This window comes from Chlorocebus sabaeus, chromosome 4, assembly GCF_047675955.1.
Source record: "Chlorocebus sabaeus isolate Y175 chromosome 4, mChlSab1.0.hap1, whole genome shotgun sequence".
Taxonomy (NCBI): Eukaryota; Metazoa; Chordata; class Mammalia; order Primates; family Cercopithecidae; genus Chlorocebus; species Chlorocebus sabaeus.
Window position 1 is genome coordinate 32,761,433 of NC_132907.1, and position 19,573 is coordinate 32,781,005.

The 19,573-nt window shown below is 37.2% G+C and overlaps 1 protein-coding gene across 5 annotated transcripts in view; it reads right to left on the bottom strand.

The window, feature by feature from the left end:
* Positions 1 to 19,573, bottom strand: part of IPO11 (importin 11) — a 231,220-nt gene that overhangs the window by 120,491 nt on the left and 91,156 nt on the right. For all 5 annotated transcript variants that reach the window (XM_038010419.2, XM_073014741.1, XM_007973675.3 and 2 more), the window contains 4 exons: positions 19,331 to 19,364; positions 19,135 to 19,175; positions 17,701 to 17,817; positions 11,127 to 11,240 (listed from right to left, as the gene is read on the bottom strand). In XM_038010419.2, coding sequence (XP_037866347.1) covers positions 11,127 to 11,240; positions 17,701 to 17,817; positions 19,135 to 19,175; positions 19,331 to 19,364 — 306 coding nt within the window. The remainder of the gene's footprint in view (positions 1 to 11,126; positions 11,241 to 17,700; positions 17,818 to 19,134; positions 19,176 to 19,330; positions 19,365 to 19,573) is intronic.

Here is a 19,573-nt window from a genome sequence, read left to right on the forward strand (position 1 = left end):
GTTAAGGGCAGCCAGAGAGAAAGGTTGGGTTAACCACAAAGGGAAGCCCATCAGACTAACAACAGATCCCTCGGCAGAAACTCTACAAGCCAGAAGAGAGTGGGGGTCGATATTCAACATTCTTAAAGAAAAGAATTTTCAACCCAGAATTTCATATCCAGCCAAAATAAGTTTCATAAGTGAAGAAGAAATAAAATCCTTTACAGATAAGCAAATGCTTAGAGATTTTGTCACCACTAGGCCTGCCTTACAAGAGACCCTGAAGGAAGCACTAAACATTGAAGGAACAACCAGTACCAGCCACTGCAAAAACATGCCAAAATGTAAAGACCATCGATGCTAGGAAGAAACTTCATCAAATAACGAGCAAAATAACCAGTTAATATCATAACGACAGGATCAAGTTCACACATAACAATATTAACCTTAAATGTAAATGGACTAAATGGTCCAATTAAAAGACACAGACTAGCAAACTGGATAAAGAGTCAAGACCCATCAGTTTGCTGTATTCAGGAGACCCATCTCACAGCAGAGACAAACATAGGCTCCAAATAAAGGGATGGAGGAAGATCTACCAAGCAAATGGAGAACATAAAAAAGCAGGGGTTGCAATCCTAGTCTCTGATAAAACAGACTTTAAACCATCAAAGATCAAAAGAGACAAAGAAGGCCATTACATAATGGTAAAGGGATCAATTCATCAGGAAGAGCTAACTATACTAAATATATAGGCACCCAATACAGGAGCACCCACATTCATAAAGCAAGTCCTTAGAGACTTACAAAGAGACTTAGACTCCCATACAATAATAATGGGAGACTTCAATTATTGGGAATTAATGGGAGACCCCACTGTCAACATTAGACAGATCAACGAGACAGAAAGTTAACAAAGATATCCAGGAATTGAACTCAACTCTGCACCAAGTGGACCTAATAGACATCGACAGAACTCTCCACCCCAAATCAACAGAATATACATTCTTCTCAGCACCACATCACACTTATTCCAAAATTGGCCACATAATTGGAAGTAAAGCACTCCTCAGCAAATGTACAAGAACAGAAATTATAACAAATTGTCTGTCAGACCACAGTGCAATCAAACTAGAACTCAGGACTAAGAAACTCAATCAGAACCGCTCAACTACATGGAAACTGAACAACCTGCTCCTGAATGACTACTGGGTACATAACGAAATGAAGGCAGAAATAAAGATGTTCTTTTGAAACCAATGAGAACAAAGATACAACATACCAGAATCTCTGGGACACATTTAAAGCAGTGTGTAGAGGGAAATTTATAGCATTAAATGCCCACAAGAGAAAGCTGGAAAGATCTAAAATTGACACTCTAACATCACAATTAAAAGAACTAGAGAAGCAAAAGCAAACACATTCAAAAGCTAGCAGAAGGCAAGAAATAACTAAGATTAGAGCAGAACTGAAGGAGATAGAGACACAAAAAATTCTCCAAAAAAATCAATGAATCCAGGAGCTGGTTTTTTGAAAGGATCAACAAAATTGATAGACCGCTAGCAAGACTAATAAAGAAGAAAAGAGAGAAGAATCAAATAGACGCAATAAAAAATGATAAAGGGGATATCACCACCGACCCCACAGAAATACAAACTACCATCAGAGAATACTATAAACACCTCTACTCAAATAAACTAGAAAATCTAGAAGAAATGGATAATTTCCCGGACACATACACTCTCCCAAGACTAAACCAGGAAGAAGTTGAATCCCTGAATAGACCAATAGCAGGCTCTGAAATTGAGGCAATAATTAATAGCCTACCAACCAAAAACAGTCCAGTACCAGATGGATTCACAGCTGAATTCTACCAGAGGTACAAGGAGGAGCTGGTACCATTCCTTCTGAAACTATTCCAATCAATAGAAAAAGAGGGAATCCTCGCTAACTCTTTTTATGATGCCAACATCATGCTGATACCAAAGCCTGGCAGAGACACAACAAAAAAAGGGAATTTTAGACCAATATCCCTGATGAACATCAAGGCAAAAATCCTCAATAAAATACTGGCAAACAGAATCCAGCAGCACATCAAAAAGCTTATCCACCATGATCAAGTGGGCATCATCCCTGGGATGCAAGGCTGGTTCAACACATGCAAATCAATAAACATAATCTAGCATATAAACAGAACCAAAGACAAAAACCACATGATTATCTCAATAGATGCAGAAAAGGCCTTTGACAAAATTCAACAGCCCTTCATGCTAAAAACTCTCAAAAAATTCGGTATTGATGGAACATATCTCAAAATAATGAGAGCTATTTATGACAAACCCACAGCCAATATCATACTGAATGGGCAAAAACTGGAAGCATTCCCTTTGAAAACTGGCACAAGACAGGGATGTCCTCTCTCACCACTCCTATTCAACATAGTGTTAGAAGTTCTGGCTAGGGCAATCAGGCAAGAGAAAGAAATCAAGGGGATTCAGTTAGGAAAAGAAGAAGTCAAATTGTCCCTGTTTGCAGACGACATGATTGTGTATATATAGAAAACCCCACTGTCTCAGCCCCAAATCTCTTTAAGCTGATAAGAAACTTCAGCGAAGTCTCAGGATACAAAATCAACATGCAAAAATCACAAGCATTCTTATACACCAGTAACAGACAAACAGAGAGACAAATCATGAATGAACTTCCATTCACAATTGCTTCAAAGAGAATAAAATACCTAGGAATCCAACTTACAAGGGATGTAAAGGACCTCTTCAAGGAGAACTACAAACCACTGCTCAGTGAAATAAAAGAGGACACAAACAAATGGAAGAACATACCATGCTCATGGATAGGAAGAATCAATATTGTGAAAATGGACACACTGCCCAAGGTAATTTATAGATTCAATGCCATCCCCATTAAGCTACCAATGACTGTCTTCACAGAATTGGGAAAAACTGCTTTAAAGTTCATATGGAACCAAAAAAAGAGCCCGCACTGCCAAGACAATCCTAAGTCAAAAGAACAAAGCTGGAGGCATCACGCTACCTGATTTCAAACTATACTACAAGGCTACAGTAACCAGAACAGCATGGTACTGGTACCAAAACAGAGATATAGACCAATGGAACAGAACAGAATCCTCAGAAATAATATCACACATCTACAGCCATCGGATCTTTGACAAACCTGAGAGAAACAAGAAATGGGGAAAGGATTCCCTATTTAATAAATGGTGCTGGGAAAATTGGCTGGCCATAAGTAGAAAGTTGAAACTGGATCCTTTCCTTACTCCTTATACGAAAATTAATTCAAGATGGATTAGAGACTTAAATGTTAGACCTAATACCATAAAAACCCTAGAAGAAAACCTAGGTAATACCATTCAGGATATAGGCATGGGCAAGGACTTCATGTCTAAAACACCAAAAGCAATGGCAACAAAAGCCAAAATTGACAAATGGGATCTCATTAAACTAAAGAGCTTTTGCACAGCAAAAGAAACTACCACTAGAGTGAACAGGTAACCTACAGCATGGGAGAAAATTTTTGCAATCTACTCATCTGACAAAGGGCTAATATCCAGAACCTACAAAGAACTCAAACAAATTTACAAGAAAAAAACAAACAACCCCATCAAAAAGTGGGCAAGGGATATGAACAGACATTTCTCAAAAGAAGACATGCATACAGCCAACAGATACATGAAAAAATGCTCATCATCACCGGCCATCAGAGAAATGCAAATCAAAACCACAATGAGATACCATCTCACACCAGTTAGAATGGCGATCATTAAAAAGTCAGGAAACAACAGGTGCTGGAGAGGATGTGGAGAAATAGGAACGCTTTTACACTGTTGTGGGATTGTAAAGGAGTTCAACCATTCTGGAAAACAGTCTGGCAATTCCTCAAGGATCTAGAACTGGAAGTACCATATGGCCCAGCCATCCCATTACTGGGGATATACCCAAAGGATTATAAATCAGGCTGCTATAAAGACGCATGCACATGTATGTTCATTGCAGCACTATTCACAATAGCAAAGACTTGGAAGCAACCCAAATGTCCATCAGTGACAGACTGGATTAAGAAAATGTTGCACATATACATCATAGATTTGCAGCCAAAAAAAAGGATGAGTTTGTGTCCTTTGTAGGGACATGGATGCAGCTGGTACCCATCATTCTCAGCAAACTATCGCAAGAACAGAAAACCAAACACTGCATGTTCTCACTCATAAGTGGGAATTGAACAATGAGATCACCTGGAACTGAACAATGAGATCACCTGGACTCGGGAAGGGGAACATCACACACCGGGTCCTATTATGGGGAGGGGGGAGGGGTGAGGTATTGCATTGGGAGTTATACCTGATGTAAAGGATGAGTTGATGGGTGCAGCACACCAACATGACACAAGTATACATATGTAACAAACCTGTACGTTATGCACATGTATCCTAGAATTTAAAGTATAATTTAAAAAAAAAAGAAAAAGAAAGAAAATACATACGGATTTTTATTTAAAGAATAATTTGTTGCTTTATATTAGTATTGATACATAAATTGTCGTATGGTTGTTATTTTTTGGTCTTTCTCTTACCCTTTAGGGGTTAAAATTCCTGTAGTTTTACAAACGGGTTTGAAACTTGTAGAGAAAATGCAATCTAATGATCTTTGTCTTTTACAGTTGAAATTAAAACATTTTTATCTCTTTAAAAAAACAAAAGAAAACACTGCATTCATAAAACAAAAACAAAATGTTGTACAAAAGAATTATTCAGCAAAACACAAAAGAACCCACAGGCATTAAAACATGTCAGCAGAAAAGAAAAATGCAATAAAAAGGCAGAAAGATAAAACTGAGAAAATTCCCTAGAAAGTAGAACAGCAGGACAAAGAGAAGAAAAAGCAGGAAAAAAAGAAAATCAGACGACTTGTTCAGAATATCGATTATGTAAGTAACATAAAGTTCAGAAAGTAAGAGAAGAAAAATACGAAGAGGAAGAAATAAGATACAATGGAGTCATCTATAATTCAAGAACATGAGTTTCCAGCTTGAAATGTACACCAAGTATCCAGAACAATGAGATGAAAAGACACTCACATGATGAAACTGAAAACAGGAACACAGAGATGATCATACAAGTTGCCAGAAAAGTGAAGGAGGGGTGATACATTCAAGAATCAAGAATTAGAATGGCTCCAAGGTCCCCAAAGCGATTTTGGAAGTCTTAAGACAAAGAAAAAAAAACTCCCCAAAATTTTGAGGGGGAAACCTAGACTTTTATATCAGCCAAACTACGAATCAATTTGAAAGTAGAATGAAGTTATTTTCACACATGCAGTATCTCAAAAAACAAATTTACCTTCTATGTATTTTTGTGAAATGCCACTGCCATTCACGGCTGCCATCAGAAAAAGAACGTAAAAGAAGAAAAGATATGATGCACAGAAAACAGACATCCCACAGAAAGGATAGGCAGTAAAAGAAAATCCAGTTACAACAGCTGTGCAAAAGCCTAAGAAAAACCAGTCCAAACTACAGCACAGAAGAATCTGTTGTATCTCCCATCTCACACCAGTTAGAATGGAGATCATTAAAAAGTCAGGAAACAACAGGTGCTGGAGAGGATGTGGAGAAATAGGAACGCTTTTACACTGTTGGTGGAGTATAAACTAGTTCAACCATTGTGGAAGACAGTGTGGCGATTCCTCAAGGATCCAGAACTAGAAATACCATTTGACCCAGCCATCCCATTACTGGGGATATACCCAAAGGATTATAAATCATGCTGCTATAAAGACACATGCACACGTATGTTTATTGTGGAACTATTCACAATAGCAAAGACTTGGAACCAACCCAAATGTTCATCAATGATAGACTGGATTAAGAAAATGTGGCACATATACACCATGGAATACTATGTGGCCATTAAAAAGGATGAGTTCATGTCCTTTTGTAGGGACAAGGATGAAACTGGAAACCATTATTCTGAGCAAACTATCACAAGGACAGAAAACCAAACACCGCATGTTCTCACTCATAGGTGGGAACCGAACAATGAGAAAACTTGGACACAGGGTGGGGAACATCACATACTGGGGCCTGTCATGGGGTGGGGGAAGCGGGGAGGGATAACATTAGGAGAAATATCTCATGTAAATGATGAGTGAATGGGTGCAGCACACCAACTTGGCACACGTATACATATGTAACAATCCTGCACGTTGTGCACATGTACCCTAGAATTTAAAGTGTAAAAAAAAAAAAAATGTCATGTCTCTTCAAGATGATGAAAGTAACAAAACATCACTGAGGAAATGTGCAGATAACAAGTGAAAAGAATAGGTTCAACTGCATAGACAACTAAGTGTACTAAGCAGAAATATAAGATGATCACTTAGGTTCTTGGCCACTACTGTACACACATCATTTCCTAGTTATTCAAACACTAGGTACTACTGTGAAGAAATAATTTACAGTTGTAATTAAAGTCCCAAATCAACTGACCTTAGATAGGAAAATTATCCAGGTGTGCCTGACCTACTCACAAGAGCCCTTTAAAAGAGAGTATTCTCTAGCTAGTGGCATAAAGGGAGGTCACAGATTAAAACCCTCAGGGGATTTGACATTTGAGAATGTCTCCACTGACTCTGAACATGAAAGCGGCTATGTGTCAAAGAATGTGGCTGGACTTGGGAACGAGAGGGGACCCTAGATGACAGCTAGCAAGTAAACTGGGACCTTAGTCCTACAAATCAACAAACTAAATTCTGCCAACAAGCTGAATGAGTATGGAAACAGATTCTCACCCAAAGCCTCCAGCTAAGAACTTATTCTGGCAGTCACCTCAATTTCAGTCCACTAAACTCTAATCAGAGAATTCAGACATGGCATGCCCAGGTTTCTAACTTACAGAACTATGAGCTAATAAATGCATATTGTTTTAAGTCACCAAGTTTATGGTACTTTCTCAGAACACTAAGCAAACAAAATTATTAATACAAGGGTGGAGGTTGGAAACACTACGTATAAGAAATAAAATTAATCATGACATAATGATATATGCCTTCAACAGTCTTTATACCATCAAGTATACTGGGAGGATGGTAGAATAGGAAGGACACAGGGGTACAAAAGAATTACATTTTCATCTTCTATGCAGGGAAGTCAAGAAATAATGGCTACAATGCTTAAATCAGTAATAAACAATATGTTACAGTGAGAAAGACTGAGAAACCTATGATCTGGCTTTAAGAGCTGACAGTGGATTCTTCCACCAAAAAGGAAATGAGGAGGCGGAGCAGGGTACTGACAGTTTTCATTTGAAAAATCTTTAAGAACTAACTCCTTTATCTATCAACATTAAAACTGATCAGTATATGAACCTTAAAAAAATAAATTGTACTGCATTCTCTAATGCTTACGGAGTTTTACACATGCCGGTTCATATGTCTAAAATACCTTTACCACTCTCATTGCTAAACCACCATCTAAATAACACTTGTTGTTTAACACTATTTAACAACACCACAATTTGAGTAACACCTCTGTCAGGAGGCCTTCCCTAATGTGCCCCACCTCACCCTCCGTGTGACACAGGGAATTGGCCATGTACCCCCAAATAGCAAAATGTTCTTAATTGCTAAAAGCACAATTAACACACTTATTCAGTATTTCCCTAGACAGTCACCCACACAGAGATCCCATTTCATTCATTTCTGTTCTGTAGCCCAGTGCCTATTGCCCCGTATTGCACATTGCAGGTTCTCAATAAATGTTTAGTGTATGAATGAATACCTACTTCCTCTAAGTTCAACTATGCAGACTAGAAAGTTTATTTTCACCCAGTGACCACTCTCTTCAAAGACTACCAGAATCTGGATTTCCAGGTTTAAAAAAACAAAAACAAAAACACATGGAAACTCACACTAATGTCTGTTATGTGTCAAAAGCCAAAAGATAGCAGTATTTTGCAAGAAAGGAAATTTACCAGTAAATTTTTTTTTATTTTTCAGACAGGGTCTCACTCTGTCACCCAGGCTAGAGTACAGTGGCACAATCTCGGCTCACTGCAACCTCCACCTCCCGGGTTCAAGCAATTCTTCCACCTGGCTCTCCCACACAGCTGGGACTACAAGTGTGTGCCACCACACCCAGTTAATTTTTGGGTTTTTTGGGGGGGGGGGGGGGCGGAGTCGTGCTCCATCATCCAGGCTGGAGTACAGTGGCGCGATCTCAGCTCACTGCAGCCTCCGCCTCTCCGGTTCAAGCGATTCTCCTGCCTTCACCTCCCGAGTAGCTGGGACTACAGGCATGTGCCACCACACCTGGCTAAGTTTTATATTTTTGGTAGAGAAGGGGTTTCACCATGTTGGCCAGGATTGTCTCAATTTCCTGACCTCATGATCCACTCGCCTTGGCCTCCTAAAATGCTGGGATTACAGGCGTGAGCCATTGTGCCCAGTCTAATTTTTGTATTTTTAGTAGGCACAGGGTTTAACTATGTTGGCCAGGCTGGTCTTGAACTCCTGACCTCAGCTGATTGCCCACTTTGGCCTCCCAAAAATGCTGGGATTACAGGCGTAAGCCACAGTGCCTGGCCAACTGATAAACTTTAGTATAATCTTTCCAAATGGCTGAAAAATATATTTTAAGCTACAGTCTGAATTTTGGTATTAAATGTTATATGCTTTCTCCAAGAAGGATAGAATACTACTTGGTTGAACCTTGCACTCTCGGCCTCTATAAATATACAGGGTACTTAAATGTTATGATTAATGAAAATAGGCCTAACATTCCACAAGAGTTACTGACTTCCTGAGACAACTTGAAGTAACACTGCCTGAGGAGACATAAAATCTGGTGTTTTGTCACATGTCCCTCACAAAACTCCCAAGTTGAGCTTAAAAATACATTTTGGAGGCCAGGCGCGGTGGCTCAAGCCTGTAATCCCAGCACTTTGGGAGGCCGAGACGGGCGGATCACGAGGTCAGGAGATCGAGACCATCCTGGCTAACCCGGTGAAACCCCATCTCTACTAAAAAATACAAAAAACTAGCTGGGCGTGGTGGCGGGCGCCTGTGGTCCCAGCTACTCGGGAGGCTGAGGCAGGAGAATGGCGTAAACCTGGGAGGCGGAGCTTGCAGTGAGCTGAGATCCAGCCACTGCACTCCAGCCTGGGCAACAGAGCAAGACTCCGTCTCAAAAAAAAAAAAAAAAATACATTTTGGAGGCCAGGAGAGGTGGCTCACGCCTGTAATCCCAGCACCTTGGGAGACCAAGGCAGGCAGATCACCTGAGGTCATTAGTTCGAGACCACCCTGACCAACATGGAGAAACCCCATTTCTACTAAAAATACAAAAATTAGCCAGGCGTGGTGGCCCATGCCTGTAATCTCAGCTACTCAGGAGGTTGAGGCAGGAGAATTGCCTGAACCCAGGAGGTAGAGGTTGCAGTGAGCCAAGATCATGCCATTGCATGCCAGCCTGGGCAACAAGAGCGAAACTCTGTCTCAAAAAAAAAAAACAAAAACAAAAAACAAAAAAATGGCAGAGATGGCTGTTATAATACAAAATGTCTGGGGTCACTCATTTTTCTATTACTTATAAATGCATTCATAAGCTGGTCAGTAACCTTCTCTTAGTCTGTATCCTCTTCTATAAAATGGACATAATCTTTATAAGGTAATCATAAGCATTAAAGGGTAGACAGGAAGATTCTGGGCCACTTATTTTTTTAAAGTGCTTTAGTGATGGAGCTGTGGAGTTATTGTTTAATGGTACAGCTTCAGTTTCACAACATAAAAAGAGTTACAGAGATGGATGGTAGTGATAATTGAACATTATGAATGTATTTAACACCACTTCACCGTACACTTAAAAGTGGTTAAAACGGTAAATTTTATGTTATGTGTATTTTACCACAGGAAAAAAAAATAGGGAAATGTGCATTAAAAATATTTTGCATTACTATTTATCTGAAACTGCCTTAGACAGGAATCTGTAACTGAAAGTCATCCATAAACATTTATGGAGGGGCCGGGCATGGTGGCTCACGACCATAATCCTAGCACTTTGGGAGCCTGAGGTGGGCGGATCACTTGAGGTCAGGAGTTTGAGATCAGCCTGGCCAACATGGTGAAACACATAAAAATACAAAAATTAACCAGGCACGGTGGCATGCGCCTGTAATCCCAGCTACTTGGGAGGCTGAGACAGGAGACTTGCTTGAACCCAGGAGGCGGAGGTTGCAGTGAGCCAAGATCACACTACTGTGCTCCAGCCTGGGAGACAGCGCGAGACTCCGTCTCAAAAAGAAAAAATAAAAATAAAAAAGAAAGCATTTATGGAAAGAATGAGCTCAAATTCAAAAAAGTATCAACGCTTCTGAGAAAAGTTTCTGTTTTTTTCTAAACTAATTTTAGAAAGCTTTAGAGTAGTACTTCTGAATTTAGGGGTACTTCTGATTTCTCCCCCCACTGGAAAACTTCTCAAACTTGTGGGTGAAGTCAGTAAAATCACTTGAGCATCCCCACACATATATTCTAACTCATGGCCTTGAGCTCTTCCCTCTCCATACTCTCACGAGACTACGATTCACTATAACAGTTCAAATGAGAACTATAGTCCAGCTCTTAAGTTTCAGATTCCTCTCTATCTGCTACCACATCCCAACACCTCAAAAGTCAAAATCTCTGAAATCCAATTCACTTGTCTCCCCTCAAAAGCAACTCACCTGGTTTCCTGCCTTCCCAAGTTACAATAGGGAAATTTTTTATTTTAAATCAAGGAAAAAGAGTGAAAACATAAAGTATGTTTAAGCAGAAAAGCCCTGACCACCAAGAAAACTGCAGGCATGGTACCATGGACTGCATGAACCATGAGTCTATCATTACTGGAGACGACATCTTCTTTAAATGTGAATAATATTTTTCACATCCTCAAAAAAAAGTCCAAAATAAGCATGCAAAAGTTGTTTTTAAATCTGTTTAGATTACACATGGAAAAAGTAAATGATATGTGAGGTTTTTCACTACCATTAACATAAATCACATAAAAACAATTTTTAAATGTTTAAAAGAATTTTTTTAAAAAACTACTAAACTAAAAAACTCTGTGGAGAAGTGACTTACCTGAACAAGATGAATAAGTGTTGTTAAAATAGCACATCTCAACATATTGTGTTCTTCACTCTGCTTCCAAAGGAGGGGCAAATATTGTACCAAACATCCCACATATGGTCGTATCTATTACAATATAAGTAGAGGAAACAACAAAATTTTATAAGTAAAGAAGGCAATTTACTTTGAAAAACACTGAGAGCACTATTAAGTCCCAGGCAACACGTATTTAATATTTATTAGATGTAATGTATTAAGCTTACATCCTTAAGAAATAAAATTAAGGCCGGGCGCGGTGGCTCAAGCCTGTAATCCCAGCACTTTGGGAGGCCGAGACGGGCGGATCGCGATCACGAGGTCAGGAGATCGAGACCATCCTGGCTAACAAGGTGAAACCCCGTCTCTACTAAAAAAATACAAAAAACTAGCCGGGCGAGGTGGCGGGCGCCTGTAGTCCCAGCTACTCCGGAGGCTGAGGCAGGAGAATGGCGGGAACCCGGGAGGCGGAGCTTGCAGTGAGCAGAGATCCGGCCACTGCACTCCAGCCTGGGCGACAGAGCGAGACTCCGTCTCAAAAAAAAAAAAAAAAAAAAAAAAAGAAATAAAATTAGACATTACATAAAGGCCCAGGGCTCTATAGTAAATATTTTAAAATAATTTTAAACAACTATCAAGTGCACTGAATGAAACAATGCTTATGAATATAAAAAAAAATTATTTAGAGGTTAACAGAAAATGCCGTTATATCCTGCTTTTTAATAAAACAGCTTACCAAATTGGAAATTACACTACTGTTTTTTTAAAAGTCAGCATTTATTCATTCATTCTACAAATATTTTCCAAGTTTCAGGCCCTGAACACAAGGCTCTGGAAAGAAAAGGATACAAAGAGAGCCAGACAAACCCTTACAATGAAAAAGGAGAAGTGTAATGATGAAGGTGTATACAAGGTACAGTGGAAACACAAGAGGAAAAAAACATTTTCAAAGGATAAAACTGATAAGCTCGCCATGGATTAAGTTAATCAGATTTTAAATTTTACCCTGAAGCACAGCTCAGTCTAACAGTAGTTTCTTGAAAAATAAAATGGATCTACAATGATGCTGGACAGCATTTCAGCTCCAGTATTTGAAATTGCTATAAGAGTATCCTTGGGGATGAAATAAAAACACTAGACCTTCATAGCTTCACTACTATCTACTTGAATATCACGCATTAAAACTTAAAATGTTCCCAGAAAGCATGAGTTTCTTTATTATGCTAGTAAAGTACTCTAAAAGGGTAGCCAAACAACTACAGAATTTGCTGGTGGTGGAAGTGTTGGTGGGGAATGCAGAAAAACAAGAAGTTAAATATTTGCCCAAACATCTCAGTAAGATGTAAGTGAATAAATATTAAGACAGGTATTACCTTATTGGAACATATTTATCATGTAATATCTTATTTTCAAAATTTGACTATAATAATATTTCTGGAACATGTACTCAACATTGCTAAGTGTTCTATCTCAAAGATCACTCCAATGAGCTCATAAAAGCAGGCCAATTAATGAGTAAAAACAGATTTCAAAGTATCTAACTCATTCATACTCAACTAAAAATAAGCATATGACAACACAATCTAATGGTAAGGAAAATGAGGCAGTGTTAGTTTTAAATAGGGAGTATACTTTCCCAGAAATTGCAGAAAAGAAACACATACTATAAATTACAAATGGGGTAATAAAACCAAAGTACCATTTAAAAGCCATAAAATATTTATATTCCAATCTTGGCTGTCATCAGAATATACAATGTTCTAAATTAAAATTAATGCTACAAAAATAGAATTTCAAATATCAATCATAGAGGCTGGGCACAGAAGTTCATGCTCAGCATTTTGGGAGGCCAAGGAGGACAGATCGCTTGAGGTCAGGAGTTCAAGATCAGCCTGGTCAACATGGTGAAACCTCGTCTCAACTAAAAATACAAAAATTAGTCGGGCACAGTGGTGTGCACCTGTAATCCCAGCTACTCCTGCTGAAGCAGGAGAATCACTTGAATCTGGGAGGCGGAGGCTGCAGTGAGCCAAGAGAGCCCCACTGCACTCTAGCTTGGGTGACAAAGCAAGACTCCATCTCAGAAAACAAAAACAAAAAAAAAAAATCAATCAGAGTGCTGTGAAAGATATAAAAGGAAAGAGAAAAAGACTGGGCATTAACAATAACAGAGCAAGGACATGAGAGCCAAACATATTCCAGTGGGGTGGTAGGCTAGCTATATGGGGCAACTAAGGAAATTTGAATACTGATATTCATTTATATAAATTTGTTATTAGATAATATTATTGCATCAGTGTTAAGTTTCCTGAGTCTAATCACGGTTATGATAATGTAGGAAATGGAGCATACATCTCTTAAGAAGGAGAGGTCTAATATTCTGGAGAGTACCATGATGTCTGCAACTAAAACTGAAACAGTTTTACAACAATCTGTACATGTGGATAGATAAAAAGAAAGCAAATGTGGTAAAATATTAGTAAGTGATGAAACTTACTAATGAAGTGAAGGATATATGAGTGTTGATCTATTTTTATAACTTTTTTGTAGGTTTGAGATTTTTCAGTGAAAAGAGGCGAAAGAAAAAATACTGCCCATATAAAATTCTGAAGAAGATTATAATACAAGGATTTTAAGGGAAGGACAATTTCAATTTTTGCATAACATTTTAAAAATCACATAGAACTACGAAAGTTTTTGCAGTCATTAGGGAAATGCAAGTCAAAACCACAATGAGATATCACCTCATGCCTGTCAGGGTGGCTACTATAAAACAAAAATAAAAGATAACACAAGTGTTGGCAATGGTGTGGAGAAACTGGTACCTTTGTACACTGGTGCTAGGAATGCAAAATGTTACAGCCACTGTGGAAAGTAGCATGGAGCTTCCAAAAAAAAATGAAAACTAGAACTACCATTTTATCCAGCAATCCCATTTCTGGGCATTTATTCAAAAGAACTGAAATCAGGATCCCAAAGAAATTATTAGCACTACCATGTTTATTGTAGCACTATGTACAGTAGCTAACATGTGGAAGGGGCCTAAACATCCACCAACAGACGAATGGATAAAGAATATATCATATTATATATGCAATTGCATATACAAACTATGCAGACTTAAAAGGAAATTCTGCAATATGGGACAATAAACCTTGCAAACAATATGCTATATCTAACAAACTACAGAATGACAAACACTGCCAGTCTACTTGTATGAGGTATCTAAAATAGTCGATTTAATAGAATCAAAGAGTGGAATGGTGATCGCCAGGGACTAAAGGGAAGGGGAAATGAGTTACTAATCAATAGGCATAAAGTTTCAGGTAAAAAAGATGAATAAGCTTTAGGGTTCTGTTATAGAATGTTGTACCAAAAGTCAACAATAATATATTCTACACTTATAATTTTATTAAGAGAATGGATCTCATGTTAAGTGTTCTTACCAAAGAATTCGGGGTGTGGGGGAAGCACTTTGAGTATTATAGCCTTATGAGTTAATTCATATATAGGTAAAGCTCCACTTAAATTCATATTACTGAAAACATGAAAATCAAATAGGTGACAATCTAATAAATGCTTTAATGAGGGCTCTATCATTGGGGTTAAAAAAATTACCCTAAGTTCCTAAAGACACCTCATCTTTTAGATAAAATTTTCAACAGAGTATTTTATATTTCACAGAGTTCCTTTAATTTTGTTCTTTCACTTCAGAAATGCACAGGCCCAAAGACCACCTGATACCACCCCTGATGATTACATATTTATTTTGACTACATATTTATAAGATCTCTGTACTAGAAAAGTGAATTGTAAGTTTTCAACTACTTTATCAAAAAGTAAAGACAACATTCAACTAATTGTACATTATGGTACAAAGACGGTAACTTTACTGAAACTTCAAAATTAAACTGTATGCGTCACAAAGCACTATTGTATCCAGCTTCATCCATGTCCCTGCAAAGGACATGAGCTCAACCTTTTCTATGGCTGTGTAGTATTCCATGGTGTATATATGCCACATTTTCTTAATCCAGTCTATCATTACCATCATTCTCAGCAAACTATCACAAGGACAGAAAACCAAACACCACATGTTCTCACTCATAGGTGGGAGTGGAACAATGAGAATACATGGACACAGGGTGGGGAACATCACACGCTAGGGCCTGTGGGGGTGGGGGGGTGGGAGCCTGGGGGAGGGATAGCATTAGGAGAAATACCTATGTAACTGTCGACATGATGGGTGCAGCAAACCAACATGGCACATGTATACTTATGTAACAAACCTGCACTTTGTGCACATGTACCCTGGAACTTAAAGTATAATTAAAAAAAAAAAAAGAAGAAGAAGTAGGAAGAAGAAAGAAAGAAGAAGGAAGAAAGAAGAAAGAAGGAAGAAGGAAGAAGAAGAAGAAAGCACTATTGTAAGATGGCTCAAAATGTTTGCTGCCTAATATCAAAAACATAATTCTGGCCGGCTGCAGTGGCTCTCATCTGTAATCCCAGGACTTTGGAAGGCCAAGGCGGTACATCCCTTGAGCCCAGGAGTTTGAGACCAGCCCAAATTGGCAAAACCCCATCTCTACTAAAAATACAAAAAAAAATTAGCCAGGCATGATGGCACGCCTATAATCCAAGCTACTACTCAGGAGGCTGAGGACAACAATCACTTGAACCCAGAGGATCAGGGCGGCGGGTGCAGTCAGCTGAGATGCGCCACTGCACTCCAGCCTGACATGACAGAGCGAGACTTCATCTCAAAAAAGATAAAATTTGTTAACATTTTTAAAAAGTGTGCTGCCTCATGGACAAACATCAAATTTGGCATATGAAAGAGAGTTAAGGGATATATGCAACAAAGACAAAAATGATAGGGTTGATCAAAGGTTAAGGTAGAAAAAAAGTTAAAGATTCAGACAACTGAAAATATTTTTTAACCATTTCCTATTTAGTATGAGTTTTGAAAAACAAAAACTCTATTGAATAACTATATCTTATTGTTACTTTCTCATGATATAGGCACGTAAGCTGCTTAGGCTATTTGTGTTCTGAAAGATGAGTATAGACAGAAACACAAAAGCATTAATTTATAAGCCAAAAGAATAACAAACTTTTGGAGAAAAAGTTTTAATTCGAAGTTTGGGGAGACAAAGGAAATAAGATCCATTTCTATTTTAAAAAAAAAGTTTTATTTAAGAAATTTCCATCCACCATCTATTTCTAAATAAAATTACAGGAAATGGCCAAATCTTGTTTTTATAATCAACTTTTGAAACAACTTATTGCAACTTTATAGTACTATGAAGCATATTGGAGATGTATAATAATTTCATGCTCATGAAATCCTAAGTTAAGTGAGTTCAGAATGATCTTTACCATTTTATACATGAGGACACAAGGTTAAAGACTTTGCCCAAACTAAATAGCAGAGGCAAGGACTTAAAATGAGTTCTTAAAACAATTGCAAGAAACTCTGTGTGATCAACTCTATCAATGTTGTTTAAAAAACACTATCAAATGAATTAATGTGATTAATGTATTAAGAACACCAAGTACTAAGAATCATGCAAGATATTACTACTTTTAGACACCAGTACCCAGATCTGTTTCAAATGATTAACAGTGACTCAACCCTACCACAGGAGTCGCATTATGCTTAAAGTACTGGCAGTGCCATTAAAATATGTGAACTTTGAGAAGTTCCTTCAGGTCTCATATTGTTTGAGACAATAAATTCTAACGCCTACCTCAAGTTTTTTGTGAGAACTAAATGAGAAACATATGCAAAGCATGTAGCACATATGTCAGTATGTTGTCATTACTCAATAATTAATAGCTATTCTCATCAATTGCTTTAGAATTAATAAATCTGCTCATGGTGTCACAATTCACTAACAGCAGATCCAAGAATAAACTCTAAGTCTGTGAAATCCAAATCAATTATCTTTCCTAATACAATGCAAATCACAGATTTGCTTCAGTGCTTTCCAAACAAGGATATGCAATGGTGAACTAGACTATAGGAAGTCACAAGGATAATTATAGTGTGGTTATCCGGATTAACAATTTCCACAAAGATTCAGAGTGACAGGGGAAGCTGAATAACTAAACCGTTAAGAGCGTTACACCTCATTTTTACATTAAGCCAAATGTAAATATAATGCAGACCAGACTACAAAAAATACTTAATTTTTAAGGTAAAAGTAACAGACTTCCCAGAACTCTTGCTGATGGACACTTGAGGCTACGCCCTCAAACACGGAATTTTACACTGGCTGGATCTTCTAAAATATGTAAAATTCTGCTTTATGAACACCTCTACATTGCTGATCCAATTTTTTTTCGTATTTTAATTTTCTTAGGCATTTTTTAAAAAATTGAATATAAATGTCAATTTTGAATAATACATAACTGAAACCACAGTCTATAAGTTAGAAGTATTTCAATTAATGTTTTAACTCTTAAACAATGTAGTCAAGGATATTAATGAATTCTACAAATATTCTACCCACCTCTCATTTATTTTCATGTTTTACAATATAATTACCTGCATGTTGACTCTTTCGATCACACAAGAAAGGACATGCAAAACGTGCATCTTTGTGTCACATTCTGTAACTTGTTGCAGTAACTGAAAAAGTAGTGTGAACATGGTTTCCAAATACTGCAGGCAAAAAGAAATAAAATAAAAAAGGTTTAGAACAGAAATGAAAGACATTCATATGAACAGAAGAAATAAATAAATCACAATGTCAAAGCAGTAAGTCAAATAAACAGAAAGCCAAAAGCTTGGCATTACCTAAACAACCTGAAATTGTTTAAGCTGCCAGTATTTTACATATTGTTTTACAAAGTGTTTTCTTTCTTCCTTGCTGCTGAATGTGTCCATTTCAGAATTTAACTCATCCACAAACCGAATAATGTTTAGAGGAATATTGTCTAAGCTATGTCTGTTTAAATTTTATACTGTTAACTAAACTATTAATAGTGCCTTGTCACTGTTCTTCCATATATGCCCGCTGCCAATCACAGAATGTTTTGTTTTGCAAGACCTACTCATTACAGCAAAAAGACATTATTGCACTCACATGCCAGCTATCTGATGAGGCCCTTAACATATATTGTATGAAGATACATATTTTATAGATATAACTTGTTATTCTAAAAATGGCAGAATAGTTCTTATTGGGAAATCAAAAACAAATACCTTATGTCTGGTTGTGAACTCCTATATTATGAAAATTACGTTATAAACTAACAAATCACACTTACATAAAGCAAGAATTTGTTCTTTCAGATATATGGCTCACTTCTGCAACACATTTCTTTCATCCAAAAATGTCTGTAGTGATTACTTTATTAAAGCAAGATCACTGCTTTACAAGCTTGCCTATCTATCCCCCTCACCAAAAGTAGTACATTTTATCACGTAACTTTCTTCTCAGCCAGTCCTCTTAAGAACAAACACTAACACCCCAATGTTACTGGTATGTTTAACAAGTGCTTACCAGTTATGGGAAAACACCATGCTAGGTCCTGGGGGTTGAGTAAAGAGTAAAAAGATGAACAGAATTTGGTATTCTGCTCATCAAGTAATTTACAGTCTAGTGTGTAGGATAGGATACAGATATACACACACAAATAACACAGAGAAATAACCTAAGGAGTAAAATTAACAGACACACATAAAATGAAGATACTAAATGATTTTCCATTTTGAAAAAAAAAGTCTGGCAACCAACTTATAGATGATAAAATTGCTAAACAAAAGTAAGCAGAATATAAGTGAACTGTTACCAATAAAAGTTACCAAAACAGTTTACAAATAAAAATTATATCCTCCAAAATAATCCAATACAGCATACTTTTAAATTCAACTTTAATAAGTAACACACAGATAATTTCATGTATAAAATAGTATTCAAAGACATAAGCAGAAATGGTTTTCTAAAAAAAAATACCTAGAAATGTATATTCTTACCGGTAGAAACTGATCTGTTCTAAATTCAAAATCATCAACAGGTGAAGCGCAGTTAAGGAATATTGAGAATATATAAGTTTTATCAAAATAAATCTGTATCTAAAACAAGGATACATAAATTAATTTCACAAAATAAATAACTTAAAAGTGTTAAAGTTCTTTGCAATCAAGTATTTTTACATTTTCAGAAGGATATTTAACTTCAAAGTTGTAGCTGTTTCAATACGGACCTAAAAGAAAGTATATCATGAGTTTTTAATTATTTTAGAATGACTAAACATCATTAATATCAAACAAAAAATTTTATTCCAAATCACTTTCTGTACTCTTCTTATTATTAGAGACACAGACCATGTAAATATTCAGAAATACAGGGATACTCTCCTTATCCAAAGCAAGGAATAAAAAGAAAAGGTAAAGTAATATTTATTCCTACTCT